The sequence below is a fragment of the Perca flavescens genome, chromosome 9 (genome assembly GCF_004354835.1).
Source record: "Perca flavescens isolate YP-PL-M2 chromosome 9, PFLA_1.0, whole genome shotgun sequence".
Lineage (NCBI taxonomy): Eukaryota > Metazoa > Chordata > Actinopteri > Perciformes > Percidae > Perca > Perca flavescens.
The window spans coordinates 34,758,221-34,785,938 of record NC_041339.1 but is presented as its reverse complement, the minus strand read 5'-3'; the positions used below and the strand labels follow the sequence as shown (position 1 = coordinate 34,785,938).

At 42.1% G+C, this 27,718-nt stretch overlaps 1 protein-coding gene across 3 annotated transcripts in view; it reads right to left on the bottom strand.

Moving 5' to 3' along the window:
- Window positions 1–27,718, bottom strand: part of pik3r3b (phosphoinositide-3-kinase, regulatory subunit 3b (gamma)) — a 133,834-nt gene that overhangs the window by 5,793 nt on the left and 100,323 nt on the right. The window contains exon 1 of one of the 3 annotated variants that reach the window (XM_028586889.1): window positions 9,034–9,489. The exons of 1 other annotated variant lie outside the window; for it this stretch is intronic. In XM_028586889.1, the coding sequence (XP_028442690.1) occupies window positions 9,034–9,148 (115 nt within the window). In that variant the 5' untranslated portion in view covers window positions 9,149–9,489. Of the gene's footprint in view, window positions 1–4,567; window positions 4,654–9,033; window positions 9,490–27,718 lie in introns of those variants that run through there. One more of the 3 variants, XM_028586890.1, reaches the window with a different exon arrangement.

Genomic DNA, 27,718 nt, shown 5'->3' with positions numbered 1-27,718 from the left:
GTTTTTTTTTTTTTTTTTTTTTTGTGTGTGAGAGTGCGTGTGTGTGTTTTCTCTACAGCTCTGCGGCAAAAGTTCAGCCATCCACCCATGACTGCAGATGGAGAGCAAGCAAAGCATTGTTACACAAAGTTAAAACTCTCCGCAAATTTCATCACTTAGGATTATTATTTTTTTTGCTTCGTTCGACCATATATACGCACACAAATGACACCATAAAGGCTAGAGACTCCTATAGCCTCCTTATAGCTCCACACAAATGCAGCAGCGGTGCAGTTGGTGACCGTGTTATTAATTACACAGGCAAACAGTAGCATGGCAAATACAGCCCATACATCATTCCTAGTAATTATTCTCTCTGTCATGCAACACACACATACTTAAGAGCCTTAATGCAGGGTAAAAGTTAGCTGCTGCCTTTAAAAGACATTTCAGGTCCTGAGGAGGGAGAGGGAAGTTTGTTACAACTGCCAACGCTCTTGTTTTCATACGGTTTCTCCTGCCTTTGAACTCATCCTCCCACTGAGCTGCTGCAGGGGAGGACGTAGGGAATCTTCTGTAGTTCTCATCACAGCAGACAATGTTGGAAGTCCAACAGAAACTTGACTGGTTACCTTTTGGTTTGCACTCTGCATCATATATCTAGGAGTGATGCCATGACATTTAAAAAAAACGGCACACTTAAAGAGTTGCGTTATTTCAAATATTGTTTTTTTAGCTTAGAATTGATATCACGATTCTCTGCCATGATTTCTTTACTCACGAGTGTAATGTTTATTGCACAAAATAACTGACAAAACAAATTGGCAGCACCAAACAGATATTTTTTGCCACCTATAGCACATTGCGCATCACCACAAGCCTGTAAACATAGAGGCTTCAATGAATAAAGAAAATACATACTGGCCATTTAAGTACAGTAGGCTATCAAAAATAGTGACATAACACACTGAATTAAGTATGGCCCTGATAGGCTCTATCTGAACTCCCTGAACATATCTTTACATAATTAAAACATGTCAATCAACATGCTGCAGCTGCAGCTACAGTCTCTAGAGAAATGGGAGTTTGTCAATTGCCAATTTAAAGTACAGTATCAAAAACTCTTTAACTGCTTGCCTTCAAGGTCTTCAGCTGTCCTATCAAAATGCCCTCCCCACAAAAAAATTTTTTTATAACGATTATAGGCCTATTTGTAATCTTGTTTATGTATTCGTGGAACAGAAATGAAAAATTCTAATTGTGCCAGTTTTTAACTTTATTTGATTTAGGCAAAGTTCTTGTACAGTTGCTTGTGTTTAGACCTCGTTAAACATTTGAAAAGTTAAGGTTCTTGTGTTTAAAAAAAAAAAATCAGAACCAAAACTACAGGCACTATAACAAAATCTCAAACCATACATAGTCCGTCAACTTTGGACTGACGGCAGCTTTAAACCTTTTGGTTTTAGGAATGTGGGGAGACCCTTAACTAACAGCCTCTGCCTTTAAGTTTGGAAAATAATAACAAAACCTGAGCTAAAGTTCAATCCAGCCTGAGCATGCCAACAGCCTAACAAACAGAAGCTCTTGTGTTTGTTGCCATGATGTGTGCCAAACAGAGCTAGCATCACACACACACACACACACACACACACACACACACACACACACACACACACACACACACACACACACACACACACACACACACACACACACACACACACACACACACACACACACACACACACACACACACACACACACACACACACACACACACACACACACACACACACACACACACACACACACACACACACACACACACACACCTGGATACAGTTTAAGGAACAGCAATGCAATTACTGGAGCGCTTCGACATCATAAATCAGTTCTCACACACACGCAGGCCTGATGTGGACAGCGCCCTTTAAAAAGAGGGAAAGTCCGCTGATGAATGTACCCTGAAATGCCACCGGAGGAGCGTTTTCCTTCAGCTGGAGTGTCCTGAAACATTCAGGCCTCACCAATTACCGGAGGACACGCACACATGGATGACAGAAAAACCGACAGGGGAATTCCCACAATGCACAGGGAGAGAATATAAGGCTGGGGAAATGACACCCAACATGATCTCTGTGATCACTCACGACTCTACCGTTCACCGTTACATACGGTTGGATTTGTGGTTCCTTTGTTTGCATTCTACTGCTGTCAATCTAATTAGTAACTAAAGTAGTAATTAAAGCTGTTTTAACTGTTTGGCCACTTGGGGCAGCAGAGCTAGCTAAAAACACTGACATGTAATACAAACTTGATAGGATTGAGTCATTAGTAGTTTATGGCTGCAGCTGTAGAATATTTTCTCTATAAAATGTCCCAAAAAAAAAAAAGTGAAAAATTACGATCTTAGCTTTCGTCCAAGATGACGTCCCCAACTGTCTTTGTTTTGTCCCCAACTGTCTTTGTTTTGTCCCCAACTGTCTTTGTTTTGTCTCCAACGCAAAGATATTCAGTTTACTGTCACAGAGGAGAGAAGACACTAGAACAATATTCACATTTAACAAGCTAACATCAGAGAAGTTTGACTTTTGGTCATAAAAAAAAAAAAACTTAAACCAATTATCAAAATATTTCCCGGGTGATTTATTAGGTGTCAACTAATCGATTAATCTTTGCAGCTCTAAAGTCATGACAAGTTGTAGTTATGGCCAAAATGTTATCTTCTTAACCAACCTTAACACAGATTATATTCAATCTACTTTAAACTCTGGTTTGGACATTAATGTAAAGCAATGTATATTTCTTTTGTATGACATGTCAAATAATAATAAAAAAACACACAAACTCTCTCTCCTGTTCCCTTTGTTCTCCTTCTCCCCATCCTTCTCACTTTTTTCCCCTCTCTTTGACTCCTCCCACGACACACACACACACACACACACACACACACACACACACACACACACACACACACACACACACACACACACACACACACACACACACACACACACACACACACACACACACACACACACACACACACACACACACACACACACACACACACACACACACACACACACACACACACAAGTTGTTTGAGCAACATTTCAACCTTCTATTTTTAAAAAACAAAATATTTAATTTCAATTGATATGTATAAAAAGCAGCAAATCCACAAAACTAAGAACTGGACTTACTAACGAATGACTAAAAGATGAATTGATCTGAAGTTTAAATTGTCATCATCATAAAAATAAATCATTCCGTCTCGTTTCAGCACTACTATGAAAGACAACAACAGGACAGTAAACAGGAGCAACAGTCCCATCCTTTGTTGCAAAAGTCCACTGGACACACCTCCTGCACACTGCTCCATACTTTTCAACATCTGTCCTGCATAAAACAAGTCAAACTGACTCATGACAACCGTCCTACCAAAGAGGACAGAATGGAAAAATGTCGTAAAATATTAAAGCCATTTGTTTTACACAAATGCATCGTTTTAAAATCAGTAAAAAAATAAAAAACACAAAAATCGGTCACAACCACTGCATCATATTCTGAGAGAGCGCAAGGGGGACGGTGAACAAAGGCAACCGTCAGCGCAGCCTCCCTCCCCCTCAACAGACAAAGGAGCAGCGCTCAGCCACACACACACACCTCGAAACACACACACACACCACCTCACACACACACACACCACCACACACACACACACACACACACACACACACACACACACACACACACACACACACACACACACACACACACACACACACACACACACACACACACACACACACACACACACACACACACACACACACACACACACACACACACACAATTAATCTGCTCCTCAATCTGTTCTATTTCCACAACTTTACATCTGGACAAAGTAAGGAGTTGCAGGTGTTGTATGTGTGTGTGTGTGTGTGTGTGCATCTACAGTAAGGGGGTGTGTTTCAGCATCACGGCTGTGGAAGCACACACACTCAACTCTCACACATGGTGATGCTTAACAGCGTACGACTTTAGTTTTCCAGTCCGAGTCCAGATTGCTGCAACTGTAGACGTACATTTTGTCGATAAAATGTACGTCTAGGTCTAATGCAACATCTTTGTCGGACTAAAAATTAAAAAAAAATATATTAAAATGACAACATAAAAACAGAGAAAAGCAGAAAATCCTCTCATTTGAGAGGCTGGAACCAGAGAGTGTTTGGCATTTTTTTGCTTGGTAAGTAACTTTCTGGGGATCAACTGCACTAGTTCCCCAAATTGTAGGGTTCAAAAGCAAACTACCAACAGGGGAAAGAATAAAGACAAATGTGCACACACACAGACACACACTCTGAAAGCTTTAGGTCGTGTGCTGAAAGAAGAATCAAAGAAGAGGGGGTTGCAACAACATTAAAGCAAAATAGAAAGGGAAAAAAAAAGGTGTGAAACTAGTAAATAAATGCACAGATTGGAACAGGAAAAGTCAAGTCTGAGAAAGCAACCAACGACAAACCAAGGCAGCAACAAAAGAGACCAAAAAGCAAATACACAAAAGACAAAATCCTTCTCTTACCGTCCTCTACCATCGTACTCCCCGTTAGCTGCATGCTGTCACTCGTCTCTCAGCTGTTTCCCTCCTCCCGCCTACTCACTCTCACTCACTCCCTCTCTCTCTCTCTCTCTCTCTCTCTCTCTCCCTCCCTCTCTCTCTGTTGATCTGGGTCTCTCCTCCTCTACCTCCTCCTCCACCTCTGCCTCTTGCTCAGTCCGACTGAAGAAAAGAGCGAGCGAGGCTGAACCTAAAAGACAGGCGACGCGCGAACTAATCCCTGCACAGAGGCCCGCCCCTTTGGCCAATCGGAAGGCAGCAATGGGGGCGTGCCTCACAAGAGAGAAAGAAAGGAAGGAAGGAAGGGAGGTGGAGTTATCCAGTGGTATATCAATTCCTTCTGGGACACCACACACACTCCGAGACAACCGCGCAGCAGCGAGCGCTAAATCAACAGGTCGTCTCCTATTGAACACAGCGAGACTGGCAGCTGAATGGGTGTTTAAGAGACTCACTTATTCACTTATTCATAGCTTATTTCAGGCAATAAACATACAATGTAATCCCACACATAGTTAGGTCTGCTAATATATTCAATAATTATGTGTTATTGTTAGAAAAATGCTCATCGAAGTCCAAGATGATACCTTCTATTGTTTTGTCCAATCAAACTAAAAGGATAATTCATTTAAAATGATATAAAACCGAGAAAAAAACAGACAATCCTCCCAGCTGACGAGCTGCAAAACAAACAATATTTGGTATTTTTGCCTTCAAAAACCCTTTAAATATGAATACACAGCCAAACAAATTCAACCAACTGCCAGTCCGCTAATATAAATATCACTTATTAGGTTTACGTTTATCTAAAATTGCAAAATACTTCCAACGTTTTCCCATAAGAATGTCACAATTTGACTCAACATACTGTAATAAAAGTCTGCTTTTACGTTGTACCTTCATACAGACCATCAGGTTTCTTTTATGATCCTCGCAATCCGATCTGAAATATTAAATATTTGAGGCAATAACCTCTTTTTGGCTTTATAAAAACTAAATGTGAAGGAGCTATGAGTGGATGCATCATGTCAACTAAATCCATCTCCATCATGACAACTCACTGAGCAAACGGTATCCTCGGATAAAAAGCTTGTGCCGATACGTTTGAAAGCTCCAGAAGAAGCTCAAGTAAGTGGACCTAAGACTGAATTCGGATTCCGTTATACTTTTGGATATGATTGTTTAGTTTTGTTCCCGATTATGATGCTGATAGAAAGGCTCTCCTCATGTCAGACCGACCTTGCAGATGATGATTATGTCTGGATGTAAACAGGCTTTGACATCTCCACTGTGCATGTCACTGATATCAACAGCAGCAGCTCTACACTGCTGCGGTCGCATAAATTAGCCCGTGTAAAAAATAACAAAGTAATAGTTGGGCTGTGCAATTAATCAAAATTTTAAATTGCAATTACGTTTTCGGCCCCTAACCGTCACAAAAACAGATTAATCAGGAAAAAAGGAGAGTAAAAAATGTATTTATTGTGTAAACTGTTCAAGTTAAATAATGGTGATTTCAATAGGACACACACACACACACACACACACACACACACACACACACACACACACACACACACACACACACACACACACACACACACACACACACACACACACACACACACACACACACACACACACACACACACACACACACACACACACACACACACACAATATTAACAATAACATTTTTCCAATATATATCCCAATGTCGCACATTTGGGCAAATTGCATTTACAGATATTTACATTGATGTTCAGTGCAGTGACAAAATTACTTGCAACTCATTTCTTTTTGCACTAAATTATTAATTTGGAAAACAGAATTTTGAAAAAAAACAATATGATCACGTCATTGTTGAACATGATTGACTACGGACCTTAATGAGCAATTAGTTGATTACTCACTTAAGAAAAGGCAGCTCTGCTGCTTTCATTGTTGTCAAAGTGACATAACTGTTGCATAACAAGGTGGTCTAAAGTGCAGATAGCTTTGTTAAATCTGCCCTACATTAGCACAATTTCACAAAATCAAATGCAAACATGATGTTTAAACGGTTATAGAACTGTATCTTACTTAAAGCCTGTGCAAGTTGATTTTCATGCTGGGTAGGTGTGAATAGACACTACCTGGATGGTAGGAGAACTGGGGAAGTAATGTGCAGTATTATGGGATTTGCTGTAAATGAGGGAAGAAATGCAAAGAAAGTTAAGACGAGACTCAGTGTGCTCCCCACATTCACGTTCATACACACACACGTGCAAGTGGAAAGGTAGGCTTTGCCCTCCCCCAGGGGTGGCAGTGGCACTCCACCTGTGCTAAAGACCCCACACACCCCCCTAAATGTCACTCGAGTTTCAATTCCAGTGTAATAATAAATACTATAATGAATGACCGTAAGACACTTGTCTTCTCCCGACGTTTTCTTCACTTCTCTCCTCAACCCTTCAATCATCCCTCCTTCCACTTTTCTGCCTCTCAGTCACCCTCTTTGCCTCTTCCAATTCCATGACAGTTAGGCTATGTCAAGACAAAGACACTCAGCATATAAGGCACAGAAAGCCTGAGTCGGCTATAAAATCACACACGCACACGCTTCTCAGCCATGACAATGTGTATATATATATATAAATATAAGCATGAATGAATAAATGAATGGCTCCAGGTGCTATATAAAACCAGGTCCAGCGGCACTTAAATATGTGAATCACCAGTAAAGAGCCAGTGTGCTGCATTCACATCCCCAACGCGTTGAGTTGAGGAGCACTGCCCATTCACTCTACTGTAGCTCCAACACAATGGCTGTCAAATGGACACAGAGAAAGAATCAATTCCTCTCTTGTTCAGCCAAAAAGGAACAAAAACGGAGGAGTTCAATTTAAATGAGCAAAAGCAGGCTGGAGATATTGCATCAGTACCTCAAATTAGAACTGAACTGACTAGAAAATGTAACTGTGCATGAAGCATATTTTTCATCCTACTTGCTGGTACAGACTTCAGAGTATTCACCCTGAATACAGTTTGAGTGACTGATCTAATGGTTGAAATACTTTCTTTGATAAAGCATCTTAACCTGAGGGTTTTTTTGTTGTTGATGTTGCATTATCTCTCCAACATGCCGAAGATATGACATAATGCTGCACTTTGTGGCGGCTGCAGAATATGCATTACATGTCAATAGATAAATGCGGGCTAGAGAAAGGAGGGAAAAAGGGGACAGAGCTACCGGGCAAACTGCATTCAACAGCGCCTCCTGGAAACAACACAACGTCCCACATCTGCGCCATGATCCATTCAACGCACCGAGGGGAGAAAAGAGAGGGGGGGCTGGGAGTCAAATGACACTGGCACAATTGCCGAGGAAGGAATGAATGAATGAAAGACTGAATGAAACGTATTCAAATCTGGATGACAGTTTGCTAAATAGAGGCACAAAGTCGTATAAATGCGCGTCAGCGAACGGTTTTATGCTTATGAAATTTTCGGGACCTTTTATTCCCGGTTTCGTTCAATGTTCGGGACACCCCCCACCCCCCTCTCTGTTCTCCGTGTCCCATCCCCCCCTTTCCCGTTGTCGGCACCGGGCAGAGCAAAATTTCGGGATGATCCGGATGGAGCTGGTTGATTTTTAGACTTTGAATGTGGAGTAAAAACAGTGGAAGTGCGCAGGTAGTTGCACCAATGTGGTTTTGGTTAAAGGAGCAAATTCGGCTACAAAAAAGAACTGCGTTGGTGTTTATTGCATTTTAGTCCAAAACGATTTGGGCTGCGATTTCGGTCACCTTTGCTATTTATTTATCATATCACATTATATGCAGGAGGAGGATTTCGGCTGCCTCTAAACACATACTACATGGGACTATTGTCTCCAAATGGGTCTGTGAGTGCAGGTTTGGAGAGCTGCAGCTAACGTTACTGTGTCCCAGCACAAATAAGCACGGAAATGTACAAAGGATCATAGCATTTCTGCTAAAACCGGATGCACAACTGTACATTACGTTTAAAGCACTGTCATTGGTGCCGATAACTGTCATTACAGCCGAATGTAAAGATAAAACGTCTTTCTTATTAAAAGCTCAAGTTACAAGCTCCACAGTTACGTTATAGCAAAAGCAGAATAGCGATAGGTTGATGTCGAAACTAGCTATGGCAGTAATGTTAATGATGCACTGCCAAAAACTAATAAAAAAATGTCACCTTAAAAATGAGCAGACACTGTGAAATCCCTAGAGAAAAAAAACGACCCAAATGTCGCTAAGCCAGCCGGGGAGGGGGCGGGTATGAGGAGCAGCAGGATGTAACATTACGCTTTTAAAAAACTTTCCACCAATTCGAACAGAAACCAAACCAAACACTACACCTCCTCTCCAGCTAGCTCGAGCCCAACTAACATGTTCGAATATTAGCGTCCCAGGCCTCCCTACCTGGCGGTTGGTCCATTTCCAGATAAAATATCAGCTCTGTGGAGTAGGGCATCATCACGTCCCTCCAGTCCTCTTCCTCGCCGGCTTTTTCCGTTGTCCAGACTGTATTATACATTGCTTCCGTGTGGCTTAACCTGACAATCTTTCTCCACAAAAAGGGGGGGGAAAAAGCTTATAAAAAGCGAACGGGTGTCAAAAAACTAACCGACGTTAATGCTAATCTATCTACTTGAGACTTCTATCTGAATTCCTGCTTCAGACTGGAATAAATAGACGAACTGTGTACAGCAAGCACCGGGCTGCGACTGCTCCCTCCGACATAATAATAAAGTTAATAACTTAGGGCTCTTCATTGGATGCCCTCTATATGTACATAAAAGCGTCCTTAAACGATGGGAAAGTAGATGCCAGCTCTACATTTCAGTCCCCTTCCTTCTCCTCCGCTGATGCCGCCGGCTTTCTTGCTTCATTTTAAGAAGAACTCTGACAAGAGGAGGCTGGCAAGGGCTGACAACGGCTGGGACAAACCACTGCGCCGAGCATTACAGGGGTGTGGCAATTTAACTTCCCTGGTGACACACTTAAAGTAAATACAAATATATCCTTGGCGTAAAACATATTAACCTACAATCAGTTACAACTTATCTAACATAAGGAAGAAAATTATTACACTCACCCATTCTGCCTGTGTTATTTTAATGCTACGTCCCCCCCCCTCTGTTTAGCCCCTTTCTTCCCCAGTCCCGCCTCTGATCGAGCCTCTGTGCGCAAGCTCAGAAGCTGAATTTGAAAGCCAATAGGGAAATAACTTCAGCCTCTGAAGAACAACTTACAAATTCGGTGGTTTTCCAGTCAAATCCTTACCTTCCTACTGACTGACTATGTCGCTACAAACTACTGGCTCTCGCTACTGCTGCTGCAGCCACTTTGGGATATGACATAACAGGCATCCATGAATAAGTAGCTACCAAACATTCTTAAAGGATCACCGTTTATTACAAATCACACATGCTTCACGTTTTCCCAAAGCAGACCTGAATGATTTTACATTTATGAACGTGGCATTTTCTACCATGCAAACAAACCAACATTACATGTATCCTACTGTGTGTATCAAAGCTTGTGATAGCCTATATCTTATTCCTATGTGCCATTAAAGCTCGTTGTTGCACTGGGGGACATGTTCCTTCATTATCATGAACAGACACACACTTTTGACTCAATCCCCCACGCACCGTCCAGCTGCCACAAATACTCACTAGACCAAATGTGTATTAATCTGCAGCTGAAAATAGTCTCAAACAAAATGCACTATTTCCTTCTGTTTGAGTAGCATATTCTAAAATGACAGTGCCCGGCAGTTTTAGGAAATAACACAGCCTTTAAAAAGAAAATGAAACTATACATTTGTATTGTATTGTTCAATAGGAATCAATGGGATTTTTTTGACAATAGGAACAGATAAAATGATGCTAACCTCATTTATTTTAAACCTACCATTGCATGGTAACACAGCAGAGGGACTCCCCAAATGTGACAATGTGACAACAAAGGTGGAACACACAAATCAAGCAAGTTTCAAGTTGATTTTCGTACCACAGTGAAATGAACTCAAACCATGGCCGACTGAGAGGTAGGACAAACATTCAAAAACCCAAATCGCTACAATGTGGTTTGGGAAATGGTCCTCAGCAATGTAAAGAAAAAACCCACGCAATGAGACAGAGACTGGCCTACAAATGTCTCTGAGATTACAGATTAGGTGTACCTTGAGTTTTGTGTGAGCTGTAGTGTCTCTGAACCCTTGCCTGCTTCCGAGCTGATCCTACACCATGACACACTTAGTAAACTATCTCATCATAAATGTACAAGACCTTTGGTTCCCAAAAACAGTGGGGATTAAACATACCCTGTTTGAACATAACCCCTTTTCCGCTACAGCGATGCGTTTTCAGAGCTAAAGTCTGTTTGTTCAGTGGGCTCGTATACATAACTCCAATGGAGGAAAAGGTGCCATTTACCTCGTAAACCAAACCGCCTACAGTGAGGTAAGTACAGTTACAGGAAATGATATGAAAGCTTAAACATAAGCTTAGGGATGCAAGAGAGGTGCAAACATGTATTTAGGAAGCCTATAACACAGGGATTACTGCACACACACGCACACGCACACACACTAAAATGGATATTATGGATTTACAGGATTGTGGGTTTAGGTGTTTCAGGACTTGTGTGTATGGCTGGTTATTTTAAGATATATATATATATATATATACATATATTGTATTATTATATTATATATTTTTAAAGCTGGTATAATCAATATTTTTATATTAACAATGGATCAAATGATGTTTTATGGGAAAGGGGTCCCTCTTAGTGAGAAACGCACAGAGAACTATCACGCACAGAGAACTATCACCCGACTCCCCAGTTCCCCACATCTCTACAGAGTTTTTTAGCGTCTTTCAGCTCATTGTTTTGGTTTTTACAGCCCACAGCTTTACTGTTGAGGTTGACTCTCACCGCTCTCATCACGTTGTTTTCGGCCACAGCAGGCAGCAAAAAAGCTGTAAAACCTGAGTCTACACCTGCTCAGCACCAAAAGGCAGAGGGACACAGTTAGCGACTAGCTGTTAAAGAAGGTGAAACATATACAGTAGCAACTAAAGAGCCAGATGTGTGTGCCATGATTGCCAAAATGTCTGTTTGCGTATTCAAGTTAAATTATGATAATACAGTATGTGTGTTTTTTCATTGATTCTTAGGACATTAGGAAGTAGTGTGGCTTTTTTTCGACAGTGCACCTGCTTGTTAGTTGATGGCGGATTATGCTGCTGCCAGTGTTGGTGTTCTCTCTCTGTTTGGGTCTACTTGGGTTGTATGCATTTTAGATCCTGACTTTTTGGATGGGTCTTTTGGGATTTTAAAATTACTTTTTTTCCCTTTTCTTGTTTTGGTTGAGTTCAAAACGTGATTTTCTATCTGCTGAAGCGTATTCTGGGGTGTTCTGTGTGCGCAAACAAAATTGGGATTACAGTCTGCTTAAAATGATTAACTATTTTCCAAAAAATATGGGCATTTTTTTAATAAAAAAAAAAGTGGAGCACTTTTGAGATTTACATAAAAAAGAACAATGGCATCATCATAATCAGCTGCCCCCAAAGCATACAGTGGAGACCCAGACTGGCCCAGACTCCCGATCATCCACATGGTAATCTCCTGTTAACAGCCTAATATCAATACAATATCTTTAGATGGGGGCTGCTGCCACCAGTAATTACAGCTGCTCTGTCTATCTATTTGTCTGCCTGGTGTCCTACTTCAGGGAGCGACAATAAATAAAAGGTCTGCCCCCCAATCTGCCATCCATCCATGCAGACAACCCACTCATCCACCCACCCATCTATCCATCCATCCAACCAACCACTCCCTAAACTTGTCAGTTTCTTCTATCCATTACAAGAGAAGACGAGGAGCAGGATGGAGGTTCCTTTTGCCTAAATATTAAAATAAAATAAAATATAGGGGGGGCTGGCAGGAATGTCAATGTGTGTGTGTGTGTGTGTGTGTGTGTGTGCGCGAGAGTGTGTGGTTGTTTCACAGATGGCTCGTGCCGGACACACAGCCCAAAGCTCCTCTCTGCAAGTGTGTCAATCAGGTTTAATTGCTGCTGTCGCTCTGTGCGTTTGTGCGTGTTTGTGTGTGTGTGTGTGTGTGTGTGTGTGTGTGTGGCCAGGCAGATGGATCCCTAACAATGACACAGGAACTGACTGCCTGTCGTCATACAATAGAGAAAGAGAGAGGAAGAAGGAGGGGCAGACGGAGGGAGGAGGAGGGCGATGGGAACAGCAGTATTAATCTGCGCTGTCCCCGGCAATCAGCACACTGCTTACCATTTAACCTTCTTAACAATAGAGCCGATTGGCATCAAGTGGCCTATTTGCATAGCGTACGTATAATCACATATGATGCATTGTCAAATATGAATCAACTCCTCCCATGACTCCAGATAAAACTTCAAAATCAAATGACGTATGTATGTTTCCATCCATTGGTTTTTGGTGCTTTTTGAATATCAGTGTAAAAAAAAAAAAACAGAATGAAGAAATACACAGAAAACGCCAACATTTCAACAAGTTTGGAAATCTTGACAAAGTGGCCGGCAGAAAAGAATTGGAATAAATGATGATGTTGTGGAACCTGCTTCTCTTCATTTTCCTACTGCTGTCACTTTTATGTGCCTCCACCCTTCCAAAAAGACTAAAATTACAAAGGGAAGGTGTGCCAGGCGGTACCACATGTTTACTAATTGAAATAACACTAGTGCAGTGGCCGTTTAAAACTTGCCTGTTGGGAACTTGCTTTGGCCTCTGGTATTGCTGCTTGCAGCTTTCTGGAGAAGCGTTCATCCAAACAACTTCACACTGGGGTCCCGAGTAGTCTATACACACAAAGTTCCACTTCCGGGATTGCCGGATGTCCCTAATTTAGGCCGGATATCCATTACCTTGGGCTTTCTTTGTGTTGGCATTTTAAACTCCAGACAGCTAGCTAGACTATCTGTCCAATCCAATGGGGCAGTGGTGGCCTAAAGGTTAGAGAAGCAAGAGTGTGACCCCTCCCCCCCCAGACTGACAGGATAAAATCTGGGTGGGGAAAGTGAAAGAGCACCCTTGGGCAGGGCCTGACTCTAGCTCTGTACTTAACACAGCCATGAGATTGATTTCCATCTTCTCATCTCACTTTCAAAGCAAATAAGCATATTTTTTTTACAAAATGTTTAACAATACCTTGGGAACTACCCAGCACAAAAGGGTCACACATCAATAATTTAGCACTCAGGAAGGCACAATTGTTCAGTACTTCTACCTTAATACATTTTACTGATAAAACGGCTGTACTTTTACTGGAAAAAACATTGAATGTAGTTTTTGCATATTTTTACACTGTGGTTTTCACTTCTAAATACATCTTCCTGTTTGTGTTTGCAGGCGAGAATTCGGGAAGAGGATTTGCGTGTGAGTACTGCATGAGAGAGAGAAGCTCAGGTGATCTTCTGGGAATCAGGTGTTGAGTTTGCCATTTCTGTCGCCATAGAGACCAAAACGGCCTTTTAAAGGGACTCTAAGCACAGACAAAGGCGCTGCCTGGAAGCTCATATCATATACCACCTACCGATTTAATGCACCAGGAAACACAAATCCACGCGCACGCACATTTTTAATCATGGAGGCACGTCAAACCGAAAGTTACGCACTCTTTAACTTCTAAAACTTTGATTTATTACACAAATGTCACCTTAATCTAAATAAATATGTTTTTTACGCATTCTGTGATAACACACGTATCCTGCCTCTGTGATCCATTTCATACACAAGTCCCCCAAATCCATCTTAAAATTGTAGATATCTTTGCAAATTCAAGCATCTTTCCCAGAATTGAACATAAAATTGTTTGAGGCTGAACAACTTTTTGGCCATGAAGCTCATATTTGAATTCATGGACCCACCTGTTTGTCTATCAGGGTTTTGTCTACCGTGCCTCAGCCTGGCAGATTATATTTAGATTGTAAAAAAACAGACACAGTTTCAGAGATAACCGATGTCTAAATGTGTCCCTGGAGTTCGTCTGAGTCCAAAAACTTCCACTGCTGCTGTTGGTCCATAAGAACAAGCAGTTCAGTAAACTAGATGTAATCTGTGTTTCAATGTCTGTGTATGTGTGTGTGTGTGTGTACAAAGAGGTTTGTGCCTGTTAGGTTGGGCATTGTCTATTTGTGCATGTGTGAAGGACATTCAGGCCACCTGCGCCCCAAGCAACCGCTTCCAAAACCCACATCATATCATTTTCCACAACCACAGAATGAAATCATTTGACTCAAACACTTTTTTTTCTTTTTTAGCAGCCATTGTACTTTGAGAAATGAGATAGAAAGCCAGATGCCGTGAGGGCAGAATGGAGCTATCGTGACCCTCCAACACCTGTGGAACACCAGCTTATCTACATTAATGTTTGTGTGAATGAAGGGGAAAACCAAATGCTACAGTAAACAATGATGATTTGAGACAAAAGTGTTCTCCCAGCAGATTCTGTTCATCTCTTTTCTGTTTCAACATGATGGATGCTCTAGGCTAGGGCACAAAGCCAGCAGCAACACAGAAGCTGTCCCAAGTCCGGAGATATGAAGAGCAGCCACTCCGACCGTTGCAGACAGTTCCAGCTTGGTTATTTACCAATGTTGGAAATTTAGAATTTTTTTTTTTTTTGTCATCTGCGTCCATGTGTCCCATGTGTTGCATGTTTACACAATGCCAAGTGGGGAGAGGGGAAAAGAAAGAATGTAACTGATGTATTCCATTAGCCTGGCGGGCTAACAATCAGAAATAAAGACTAAATGTACGCACATGGGTCTCAGGCCGGGTATGGGTCTTGAGTTTGCCAGTATTGGTGGGGCTCTGTCCGTTTGAGTCTAAGGCTACATTTATATCGCTACGTTTTGGTTTTCAAGCAGAGTTTTCAGCCAAAAGCAATCTCCGTGCAAGTTTTTTTAGTTCCAGTAGAAGAATGAATCTCCATTTAAAGGACAATTCCGGCTCAAAAACCTAGGGTTTAATAACAAATGTGTACCGAGTCGACCGTTCTGTGGGACATGTTTTGATGGTAATCAAATGTGTTTGTAGCTTGAAACGAGCTAGCGCGAACCGCTGATTAGCTTACAACGCTAGAATTCGGGGGACTGGGAAAGTAAAAACAAATCTTCTACACCACTAACAAGGCTCAAAATAGCACCACACTTCTGCGGTAACATAATGAGGGTCCCTACATGTAAACTGAAGCATTGAAAACTTTGTAAGTGTACAGACAGTTTATTAAAAAGATGGCGATCCCGGTTCTCCTGGGTGAAAGTCCTGTGTTTTACCCATCCACCACCCAAACCAACCAACTTCTGCGGACTTAAGTCCTTTCATACTACTCGCTATGCCTAAAAAGCGATTATGCGTCTTGATAACACACAAAAATGGCATACGAATTGTATGAAATCAGTCTGCTCCGTCGACTATCTTTTGCCAATTTCTACACTTTGTTGACGTTATTTTGTTGCAACTTTCTTCTTCTTTTTAACGCTTTGGAGGCATTCTTTGACACTTTCGATGCACTTTCCTATACGTACTCACCTGCTGTCCTCCTCTGGTTTGCCGGTTTGTAAAGTACATACATAAAGTATAAATGATTACCTAATTATGTGTCACATCTAGGCTTCAAGCCAACTTCATTCAGTTATTTTTGGAAAATGTGGTTGAAAGAAAACTCAATTTTTTGAAACTTTGAAAACGGATCAAATTTCACCAGAGGACAACAGGAGGGTTAAAAGAACAGCGTTTGAAGTGGCATTCGGAAATGGAGCACTAACATTTTACTTGTGAATTTCCATTTGAAATTGAGTTTTTCTTCCACTGCATTGTATCAACAAATGGGCCCATGTGCACTTTTCACTCCTGGGTTCTATACGTTTATTTGGTGCCCTGAGGGGGCATCTGTCTGTGTGACTGTATGTGTGTGTGTTGTAATAAAGCGATGATTCAGAAAGCGACACAATAGTGTTGTATATCTCCCTGACGCGTTCCCCGGTGTCAGGGAGTCACTACAGTACAATCTATCAGCCACTGAGCATGTGGTTAAACCTGCTTTTTTTCTTTTTCTTTCAAAAGGAAACAACCCACAGATTGAGCATGTGCTGTCATGGGAGAAACCGAAACAGTAGACTGAGAGAAAAATGGATGGAAGGAGGGGGGAGGAGGAGAGATCCTCGTCTGCTTGGCTACAGTGCTAGACCGAAGCAAACGGTCCCGGAGAGACAGAAAGAGGACGCCAGAGGAAGAGAGGAAGGGAGACGGAGTTCCATTTGTCCCGAAGTTTTCGTCGGGACATGTTTGTCTCGTGGAAATAACAGTCCATAAATACATGAGTGTGTGTGGGAGGATGTTTGACTGTAAAGTGATGATGAGGCTGCGCTTTGCTCACTGCCTGCTCCATTTCTGGGCTTATTATCCATGGCCCTCAGCGCTTTTCATATTTCGTCTGCTGCTGTAATAACTAGAGTGGAAAGTACAATTTAACTGGAGACACAAATAAGCTGCTAAACATAGACATCGATGGAGTGGGGTCGGGGAGAGCACACACACACGGTTGCATAATATGGAACACATTCACATATATTATGAATAAGCGTTTTTTGGAAGGTGCAGTGGCGAACACAGTGTGGCACCCGCCCACATCCCTGCTACAATTATAGTCGAAATGCACGATGTGACTGAACGGTCACCTTTGTGTTCTCTTGTTGTTTGCAACATTCAATTTTTCTGTTGCTGTTAATATGGTGACATTCACAACGCAAGAGACACCATCTCTACCGACTCTTGTTCTGCAGACAGTCTGTATTTGGTCAAGATCCCAAAGTTCTCAAAGATACCAAACATATCGGACTCAATTTTGCTGGAAATGTGTGAAAAATGATGCAAAAAATATCTAGAAATTTTCAACTAGTCCTCCAAACCATTACAACGATGTTGGTATTTAATTCCTACCCTCTAATACAATCCACAGAAGCGCTAATTAGCCCCTTTATCGGTGGCAGGAAATCAACCATATATCTAAACCAGAGAACGTCATGGTCATGGCCCTTAATGTTGTGAAACTGTCACAGTTTGGTTAGGTTTAGTCACAAAAACTACTTAGTTATGTTAAAGTACCAACACTACTTAAACTTTTTGATATTAATGAACGTCCGTTACATTCAAGCCATTGCCAAATGAGTTGCTACAAAGCTAATTAAGACTATCAGCTCCACACAACTCTCTCTGGATTTCTCAGTAGGACTATGTTCAGAAGATTGTGGCGTCCGATGACTTTCCTGCGCAGAAACCAGAGTGAAGATAATGACCTCTTCTGAAGAGTCCACCATATTTTTTTAATCCTCTGTGTCCTCCTTGGCTACTAGCAACTGCCTGAAGGAGGGAGGGACGAGTGCGCGATCACGGATCAAGATCGCACAGTTCCCAAAAAACCAAACACATCCGACTCAAGTTTGGGGGAAATTTGTAGAAAGTGATGCACATAATATATGGAATATTTATATTTGATCCGACGGTGCATGCATGAGCAGTTAATGACAGTTGTGTGTGCTCTTGTATCTCTACCTTCGTAGGACTTTAAGTTTCAAGGTGCATTGTTCTGCAAAGGGCTGTACCAGGGTTAAGAATTAGGATGAGATAACGAAATATCTTCTGTCACAGAGGGTCCTCGCAGGTATAGAATTGTATGTGTGTGTGTGTGTGTGTGTGTGTGTGTGTGGGGGGGACATGCAGTCATGGTGTCAGTGGGATCGAGCCACTGCAGTGAGCCATGCAGAGAGGCCATATTTTCTGTTACTGCACATATGGCCACTGAAACACTGTGGATGACACAAACAACCAGAACTGCTGCTGCTGATATGTGAAGGATACAAATGTCCAGTCCGGTGTACTTACTGATGGTCATTGCTTAATAAATGGAATAAACCAGGAATTGAACAGAAATTGGACCATACAAATTTAATTTGATTTGAATCCAAACTAAAAGTTGGGCCTTTTTGGACTTGCAGCATCAGTGAAATAGGGACATGCGCTTGGTTGTTAATAATAATATATAATAATAATGTTGTTTTCTTGTGTGTGGTGATCCTTTCTTGAACGTCTGGCATTGCACGTCTTGTGATGTTCACATTGCACTGTAATAAAGAACCCTTCCTCATGATGGCAAAAATAATTACTTGTTAAAGGTGCAATATGTAATATTTTATGTAATACTGGCAGCTAGCGGTTAAAATAGTTACTGCACTACCAATCCAAAATACTGGAGAGTCGTCTCCCCCGCCCCCTCCTGCCCAGACTCGAAGTTCACGGGTGTTGCCAGGCTGAGACCGCAGCATTCACAACAATGTTGTTAGACACTTTTCTCACATAGCCAGACATTACTCCACAGCACAGCAGAGTAGCTAACGGTAGATGCTAGTCTCACATAGCCAGACATTACTCCACAGCACAGCGGAGTAGCTAACGGTAGATGCTAGTCTCACATAGCCAGACATTACTCCACAGCACAGCGGAGTAGCTAACGTTAGATGCTAGTCTCACATAGCCAGACATTACTCCACAGCACAGCGGAGTAGCTAACGTTAGATGCTAGTCTAACATAGCCAGACATTACTCCACAGCACAGCGGAGTAGCTAACGGTAGATGCTGGCTATATTGACAGTCATAAAAGCCTGTGCTCACGTGGAGCTCTGTAACCAACAGACAGACACACTTTTTCGGCTTAAAATTACAGTATGAACCGCTAAAAACACAACAACCTCACTGTCCTCTCCACACGCCAGTCAGGCACACTTCCTCGGCTTAGAATTACAATACGAAACGCTAAAAATACCACTACCTTGCCGACGGAACACACTTCATTGGCTTAGAATTACGGCAACAATCGCTAAACACACTGCAAACTCACAGTCCTCTCTTTCCGATTTACAGCCCCCCTCTCGTGGCTTAAAATAACTCACCGTTGTCGGCTCCAGCTGCTGAACTACACGTTGTAAACAGCCATGGGCTGCTTGCCTGGTCCTCCCGGTAACGTTAGCAGGGTTAGCATGGCGGCGTTAGCCAGGACCAGTCGGGATCACTTTACTGGCTGCCTCAATTGTTTTTGCGAGTAACCAACTCGGGTACTCTAGCTATATAATTCAATGTGAGTACACAAATGTTGAAATGACAAAAAATGCCCATCCTTAGTAGCTGTGATAAATTAGCCTGAAGCTAATGCTTACCTGTTCAGGAGAAAATAAGCCAACTCTGCGTCCTTTTGGGCTCTAAGGTCTCCATCTTTCAAATACATCTCCAATATTTACCAGGGGGTTGTTACGTCTCTGGTCATGCAACTGTTAGAAACATGCTGTTTTCTTTTTTTATGTCATGTAGAATCTATCTCCGTTGATCGTTTGTTTGCTGCTTTCATGGCTGTACTACCGTTACAGCTGTAGCGCGCTGGGTTTACGTTTTTACAGGTATATCTGGCAACCCGGCCTGGCTGTCAAACTGGGCCATTGATAACAACACACAGATCAAAACATAAACAGAAATTCCATCACGGAATGTAAATTTCAAAAAGAAAAAATACTGACATTAGCATTGTTGTCAGAAAAGATAGTATTTCAGTTTAACATGTTTCCTTAATATCTGATGAGGCATTGGTGTCATTTTTGGATTTATTACAGTACAAATATTACATATTGGACCTTTAAGATTAGGTAGGCAATTATGTTGACAACAAAGTAACCTTTTTTGTGCATGTAATAGGTTTACAAATTGAAAGGGACTTACCATCTCCACCAGAAAACACTGTTCACCAACTGCTCCAAACAGCTCTATAGTAGTCCAGCCTTTACTTCAGAGACAAACGTGGTCACTTTGTAACACATGTTATAATGCTCGCCTAGCTGCTAGCGTGGCACGCTCTCATACTCTACTGGCTAGTAGTCCTTACCTAGGTACTGTCAGGGCACGCCCTCATACTCTGCTTCTGACTGGCTAGTAGTCCTTACCTAGGTACTGTCAGGGCACGCCCTCATACTCTGCTTCTGACTGACTAGTAGTCCTTACCTAGGTACTGTCAGGGCACGCCCTCATACTCTGCTTCTGACTGGCTAGTAGTCCTTACCTAGGTACTGTCAGGACACGCCCTCATACTCTGCTTCTGACTGACTAGTAGTCCTTACCTAGGTACTGTCAGGGCACGCCCTCATACTCTGCTTCTGACTGGCTAGTAGTCCTTACCTAGGTACTGTCAGGACACGCCCTCATACTCTGCTTCTGACTGGCTAGTAGTCCTTACCTAGGTACTGTCAGGGCACGCCTTCATACTCTGCTTCTGACTGGCTAGTAGTCCTTACCTAGCTACTGTCAGGACACGCCTCATACTCTGCTTCTGACTGGCTAGTAGTCCTTACCTAGGTACTGTCAGGACACGCCTCATACTCTGCTTTGGAGTGACTAGTAGTCCTTACCTAGGTACTGCGCATGTGCGACTCCCAACACACAGAGCTCTGTAGCCGGTGTCACGTGACCAGCCGGCAGGCGCCTAATTTTGTAGGATATCGTACATTTTTGTCCAATATCATACAAACCCGTTCATGAGAATGCATTGAGTGGATTCATTCCTCTCCTGGCCCTGACTGATCCCGTCCACCTGTGCAAACTCAGGCTGTCTCAGTCACAGTGCAGGCAGACAGGCAGAAGTAAAGTCTCACAGTAACTAAAAGGATTTGTATTAATTATTGAAAACACCCTGCTGAGAAACTTGTGTTTGTGTCTTTGCAGTCTACTGTTGCTGTCTACTGTAAAGCAGCTGATTTAAGTGTTACTACGCATGAATATATAACCATAATGCTTTTAAAAGTGCAGTTTTCTTCAATAAAGGCTGACTTCAGATCAGGAACCATGCAGGATCCTTCAGACCTACAATATTTTTGTAATATGGAAGTGCTAGTACATCAAGTCATTGGGCTTCGATGGGAAAGCTAAGGAATTCACATGCTATAGCTATGATTATGATGTGTGATTATTTGCTCAGCTGGAATAGTCACGTGGGCAATAATTACAAGATCAGGAGTAAAAGCAACACGGTTTTGTGAAGGCAAGGTTCGAAATAAAAAAAAGGCAATTTTAACATGGGGTCATAATGAGTTATTATTTGCTTAGCCTACATTCAGAAAATCATAGGCTGCATCTCACGTCGCTTATCTGATAGCAATTTAAGGGCTATGAGATGCACCAATATTTAGGATATACCAATGTTTTTTTTTAGAAATAAGCTCTGGAATAGAGACATTTTGAAATTTGGGCTAGTGCTAGCTGTGGCAATGTTAGCAAGAAGTTCCAACAGAGTGAACAAAGTAGGCAGACAAAAATCGGAGAATTCTCCAAACGTCCAATCACTGACCCCAGAAAAAAGTAAATAACAGGTCTGTTAGTAAATTTCATTGTGAAAGATATTCAACCGCTTGCTGCAGTGTCTGAAGACGGCTTTAGGGACATAATATTTTTGGAAGCTGCTTTTATCCCGACATACTACCCTGTGGAACACCATCACACACCAGTACGAGGAACTGCGAGCGCAGTTAGCATCCGATGTTAAAGATCATAAGATTAAGAGTGTTTCGCTCACCGCAGACCTACTTAAAACTTACTTGTTGTGTTTGACGAGAATTAATCAGTTGTTGGGTGAAAAAATTAAATGGTATATCTCCCGCTATTTATACACTACTGCAGTGATTCCCAACTAGGGGTATGTGTACCCCAGGGGGTACTTCTGCTGTTGCCAGGGGGTATGTGGAAAGATTGTGGAGCTCTACTGCTGTAATTGGAACATGTTGCAATTAGGTAAGAGAAAACTAGCTAGCAGGCAAGCACAGAAGTTAAAACAGATAGCTAAAAGTAATGGCTAAATAGTTCAAATGATTAGTTATAAGTAATGTACTGGATACATGTTTGAAATAGTTAGCTAAAAGAAACGTTAGTGGATAATTGGTTGAAATATTCAGCTTTACTCTAAGTAGTAGTAGCCTAGTAGGCTGTTAGTAGTGTTGCTGACCAAACCAACCTTATTATTGACAGTTAGATTTTATGAAAACTTGTTTTATATAATGAATAGCGTTATTCATTTGGAACACACATTGGGAATCGATGAAGGGGTACGTAAGTTCATCTGTCAGGCCTGTGGGGGGACCTCGGACCAAAAAGGTTGGGAACCACTGGTCTACTTGACTACTTTATGGGAGTGGTTGATGACTACTAAAATGCAGCAGTCGTGAATGACCTAATACCTACAGATAGAAATATTCACATGGAAAATAGTTATTGGGTGAAGGCAAAATTGAAAATGCCATTTAAGTACCGGGCCAAGACTTATTTGCTCAGCTTAAATTAAGAAAATGGTATTCACACATATCCAGAGACAGGCTCTGGAATAGTCATGTGGGACATAATTACAGCATTGGGACTAAGAGTTACGGGATCGGGTAAAGCAAGAATGTAAATGACAAAAGCCATTTGAGCACGGAGCCATGATGTGCAATTATTTGCTCAATTTAAATTCAGAAAATCATATTTATACTGTACGTTATATATACTGTAAGGGACTTTGGACAGAAGCTCTGGAATATCCACATGGGAAATAATGATATAGGCTATATTAACAGGATTGGGTGAAGGCAAGATTGAAAATGACAAATGCCGAATTTAGCCGGACGGGAAGAAGTAAACCGAGCGAGAGAAAGGAAGAAAATGTAATTCCCATTTTAACCTCTTGTGTGCATTTTTTTTTTCTGGCGTTAAAAGGACTAAAAATACGATTCGTGCTGTTGCAGTGAAATGGGTTTTTGCTGTTGCAGTCAAAACGACGGATGCCTCTCAACCTGCTCTCTCTCTCTCTCTGTTTTTGGGTGCAGTGGACAGTCAAAGAGCTAAACAGGGATACAGCTGGAGGGCAGGAGATAGATGACACACACACTAATACGCACTTTCCAACTGAACCAAACCCAAATCTCCATTCCCCTCCACTTCCTCCTCCCTCCTTTCTTTTTTTCAGATTGCAATATCACGCTGGCACACAAGGCTGAAAGTCTCCACGAGCATTGGCGTCTTTTTTCCTCTCTCTGTTTATGTCGGTCGGTGCGTCTGTTGATCTGGCTCTTTGTTTCGCACGCTTCGAGACGAGCAGACGGGCAGACAGACAGAGACAGACAGATAGACAGACAAAATGAGCCAGACAGCCAGACACACAGACAGACAGAGAGACATGCTGACAGAGAGACTAAGCAGAGACAAAGCAGATAGACAGACAAAGCAGAGAGGTAGACAGACAGAGAGAGAAAGCAGAAAGACAGACAGACAGAAAGAGCAGAGAGAGAGAGAGATACAGACAGACAGACAGACAGACAGACAGAGAGAGAGACCGACAGACAGAGAGACATGATGACAGACAGACTAAGCAGACAGACAAAAAGAGCCGGACAGACAGACAGACAGACACTTAGCAGAGAGACAGACAGACAGACAGAAAGAGCAGAGAGAGAGAGATACAGACAGACAGACAGGCAGACAGAGTATAACCATCTCTTTCTCCTTTCCTAGGCAGGCAGACAGAGCCAAGCAGACAAGAGCTGACTCGGTAACGGGTGATGTCATCCTGCAATGTGAGCGTCCCCATGGTCGTGATCCCATGATGCAACACTCTGGTGACACTGTGAAACAGGTTGCTGCTGCTGCTGCATCCAAAACTGCTGAGCTGCATCTCCTCCTTCTTTTTTCCCTCTCTCTCGTTTCTGTTTCTTGATCGTTTTCTCGTTTTCTTTTTTCCTCGGATGCCTCCCGATGCGTTGCATCTCGTCTCCATTTCTCTGCCCTAAATAAAGTATCCCCTTATTACTCCCTCTCTCTTTTTCTCTGCCCTACATTTCCATTGTTTCAGTGTTTTCACTTGATCAGACCCCCCCAGCACCATCCTTCCTGTCCTGCTCCTCCTCTCCTCCTTTTCTCTTTTCTATATTTGCTCTCTAACCACACAGACCCCCCCCTCCCTTTCCACTGGTTGTCAAGGCAGCAGGGCACCATGGCTCAGCATTATTCATGCAGTAGCAAAGTCAGCCTGCCGCTTAGACAGACAGACAGACAGTCAGACAGACAGGCAGCCGAATGGGCAGAGAGCCAAGTAGACAGGCTGCAAGGCCTTCAACCGGTCCAGCAGAGTCAGGCAGAGCTGCTTCGGAGAAACATTTAACTCTTTCCTCTCTCGGTCTGAAAATGATAATTCCAGTTTATTACAACTTGTATCTTACTTTCATAGTTTCATAGGTCATTATTCCGATAATGGCAACAATAACAGTGTGCTCACTGAGTTACCGGTAATCGCTAATATCTTGGAGCATGGTGAAATCACTAAGAAGATGTCTGATAGACCATGCAACAGCCAACAGTCTCCTTCTGTTGTTGCAGCAGTTATGTTATCTTGCACGGTAATGCGGTTTTAAGCGCAGATAGATTTGAAAAGTCTGCATCGGATTACCGCTCTACAGAAATGTACGTCTGACTGAAATAAAACCAGGCTGCAATGGTTTCCTATTTTAGCTTTTACAGAATTATAGTTCTAAGTCTATACAAGTTGACTTGTAGTATAGTATAGTGTACAGACATACACTGAAACCAACGGCTGAACGGAGGGAAGGAAAAGCACATTTGAAAAACCCTCGACACTACTCAACGCTTTTACACAGTAATGTAAAGAATACGGAACAGAATACGATATGGGGCGAAAAAGAGTTGTATCAACTTTAGTGCGTAACTTTTGGATATTAATGAATGTGGGGGGGGGCGTCATTTCTCATTCTATCCATTTTATTTCTCATCACGGAAGGCTTGTATCACGTGGACGCGCCGACAGTGTTGTTGTCATTACTTAGAATTCCTCAAGTACGCACTGTAGCGTTAAAATAATGAGTTGAACTAGTTGAATGAATTATTTTGAGTTTTAACAACTCTTTCTGGATTGTGCTGCCAACTTAACGATAAAATAATTCCAACTAATTCACAAGATTTTATTACAACTAACATCATGTTTTCCTAACAACTATGCTGAGTCTTTTCAACTAATTCCCAAGTTTTTATAACTAATATCAACTGGCACCTTGCAATTATAATAGTCAGAACAATGCAATGTATCAAGTCCCTTGGACGGAAATATTTGGTTGACACAACATGAAATAACATCTACCACTGACAAAAAAAAATGAAAAACCTTTTTTGACAGCGTACAGGAATAAAAGCCTACAGAATGCAAAACATGCACACAAGTCCATTTGAGCTTCAAAAGAACTGTGTGTGTGTGTGTGTGTGTGTGTGTGTGTGTGTGTGTGTGTGTGTGTGTGTGCGTGCGTGGGTCTACTTCCCATTCAGTCCTTTGAGGCCTTGTTTTGTCAACAGCTAGCGAACAATGATCAAGCTCTCAGAGAGACAGCGGCACTGAGGCCCAGCAGCCCTGAATGAGATTACAGCAGAGAACAAACACTCCTTATCCACATCAGTCAGGAGGATGACCTCCCATCTTCCCCCCCGCTCCACCCAGACCTCTCCTCTGACTCTCTCATTCTATCTGTTTTGTTTCTCTGACTAGAGCCGTGTTCGAAACGGTTTCCTCATTCACTCCCTCACTATTCCCTATACACAGTAGTGTTTATTAAAAAGTGAACTATAATAGGGAACGACTGGACCAGATGTGGGACACTACACTGAAAACATTGTTGCGTCAGTAGACGCGCCGGTTATTAGTGTGATGGAGGCGCTCGGAGCCCAGCATCTTGTAAAAAAATAAATAAAACATTTATAAAAAAAAAATACTTCCAATACGTCCCTGTAACAAAGCGAGCACTCAGGAGAGTAAAAGTTTGGGTAACCCTTTACTTGAAGGTATCTACAAAAGAGTGACATGACACAGTCATGAACACATGACACTGTCATGACATATGAACACTAACCCTAACTCTAACCCTAAAGGCTGATTTATGGTTGTGCAGAGGCTCCACGAGCTTTCGCCGTAGCCTACATAAGTGGCCTTGTGTTTATACTTGTGCGCTGGTGTGTGCGTCGAGCCGGCATGTGTGTGTGTGTGTGTGTGTGTGTGTGTGTGTGTGTGTGTGTGTGTGTGTGTGTGGGGAGTGTGTGGTAGAGCGAAGGAGAAGCAAGAGAGCGACGGCAATTAGCAACTCGAGTCATAGTGAGAGAAAAAATAATGTCTCCCCTGTTCTTTCTGACCACGGTAGGAAATGTGTAGAAGGAAAGGTTAACCCTCTCCTTGATTTCATGTTGTTTACGGAGAAGGAGAACCAGGAAATAAGTGTGGGGGGGAATCGCGGAGAATTCGAACACCACCACAAAAAACACACTATATAGTGCACTATTTCCATGATGGGGAACGGTTTCCAACACAGCTAATTTCTCCTTCAAAATTAGATTCCATTTCAAATGAATGTAGCAAATTCACTGAAACACAATTGTGACACAATTACAATCACTTGTAGTTTCTGAGACGAAGGTTTGGCACGTTACCGTCTCCGTTTTGTTATCTTTATACCCATATGTGATAATCCGAGGCATCAGCTGCCGTCCGTCTCCTGCACCGCACGCGGAACGTGATTGGCTGCTGTCAAATTGATTCAAAGATATCTGAAAGGTTGTGGGTGCTACTTTGTTTACCCTGTACCCCCATTATTATTAAGCCCAGAGAAGTAGGGCTGTCTTGGATGGAGGGGAATTTAATATATTTCTATGCATGCAACCCCTGGCACACACACAACAAACAGGGCTATCTAATAATTAATAATGAACTAATAATAATTAATGTTGATGCATAATGAATAATGTTGGATTAGTTTTCCTCAACCAAACCTAAGCCCTATTCTATATCCACGCAACTAACTTCATGAACTCATAGCAAAATGTTTGACGCGTGCGTGTGTGTGTGTGTGTGTGTGTTTGGACTAAAAAAAGTGGTACATGATCTTGGTAAGCAATTTGACAACATTGTAGTAAATTCGAAAAAAAA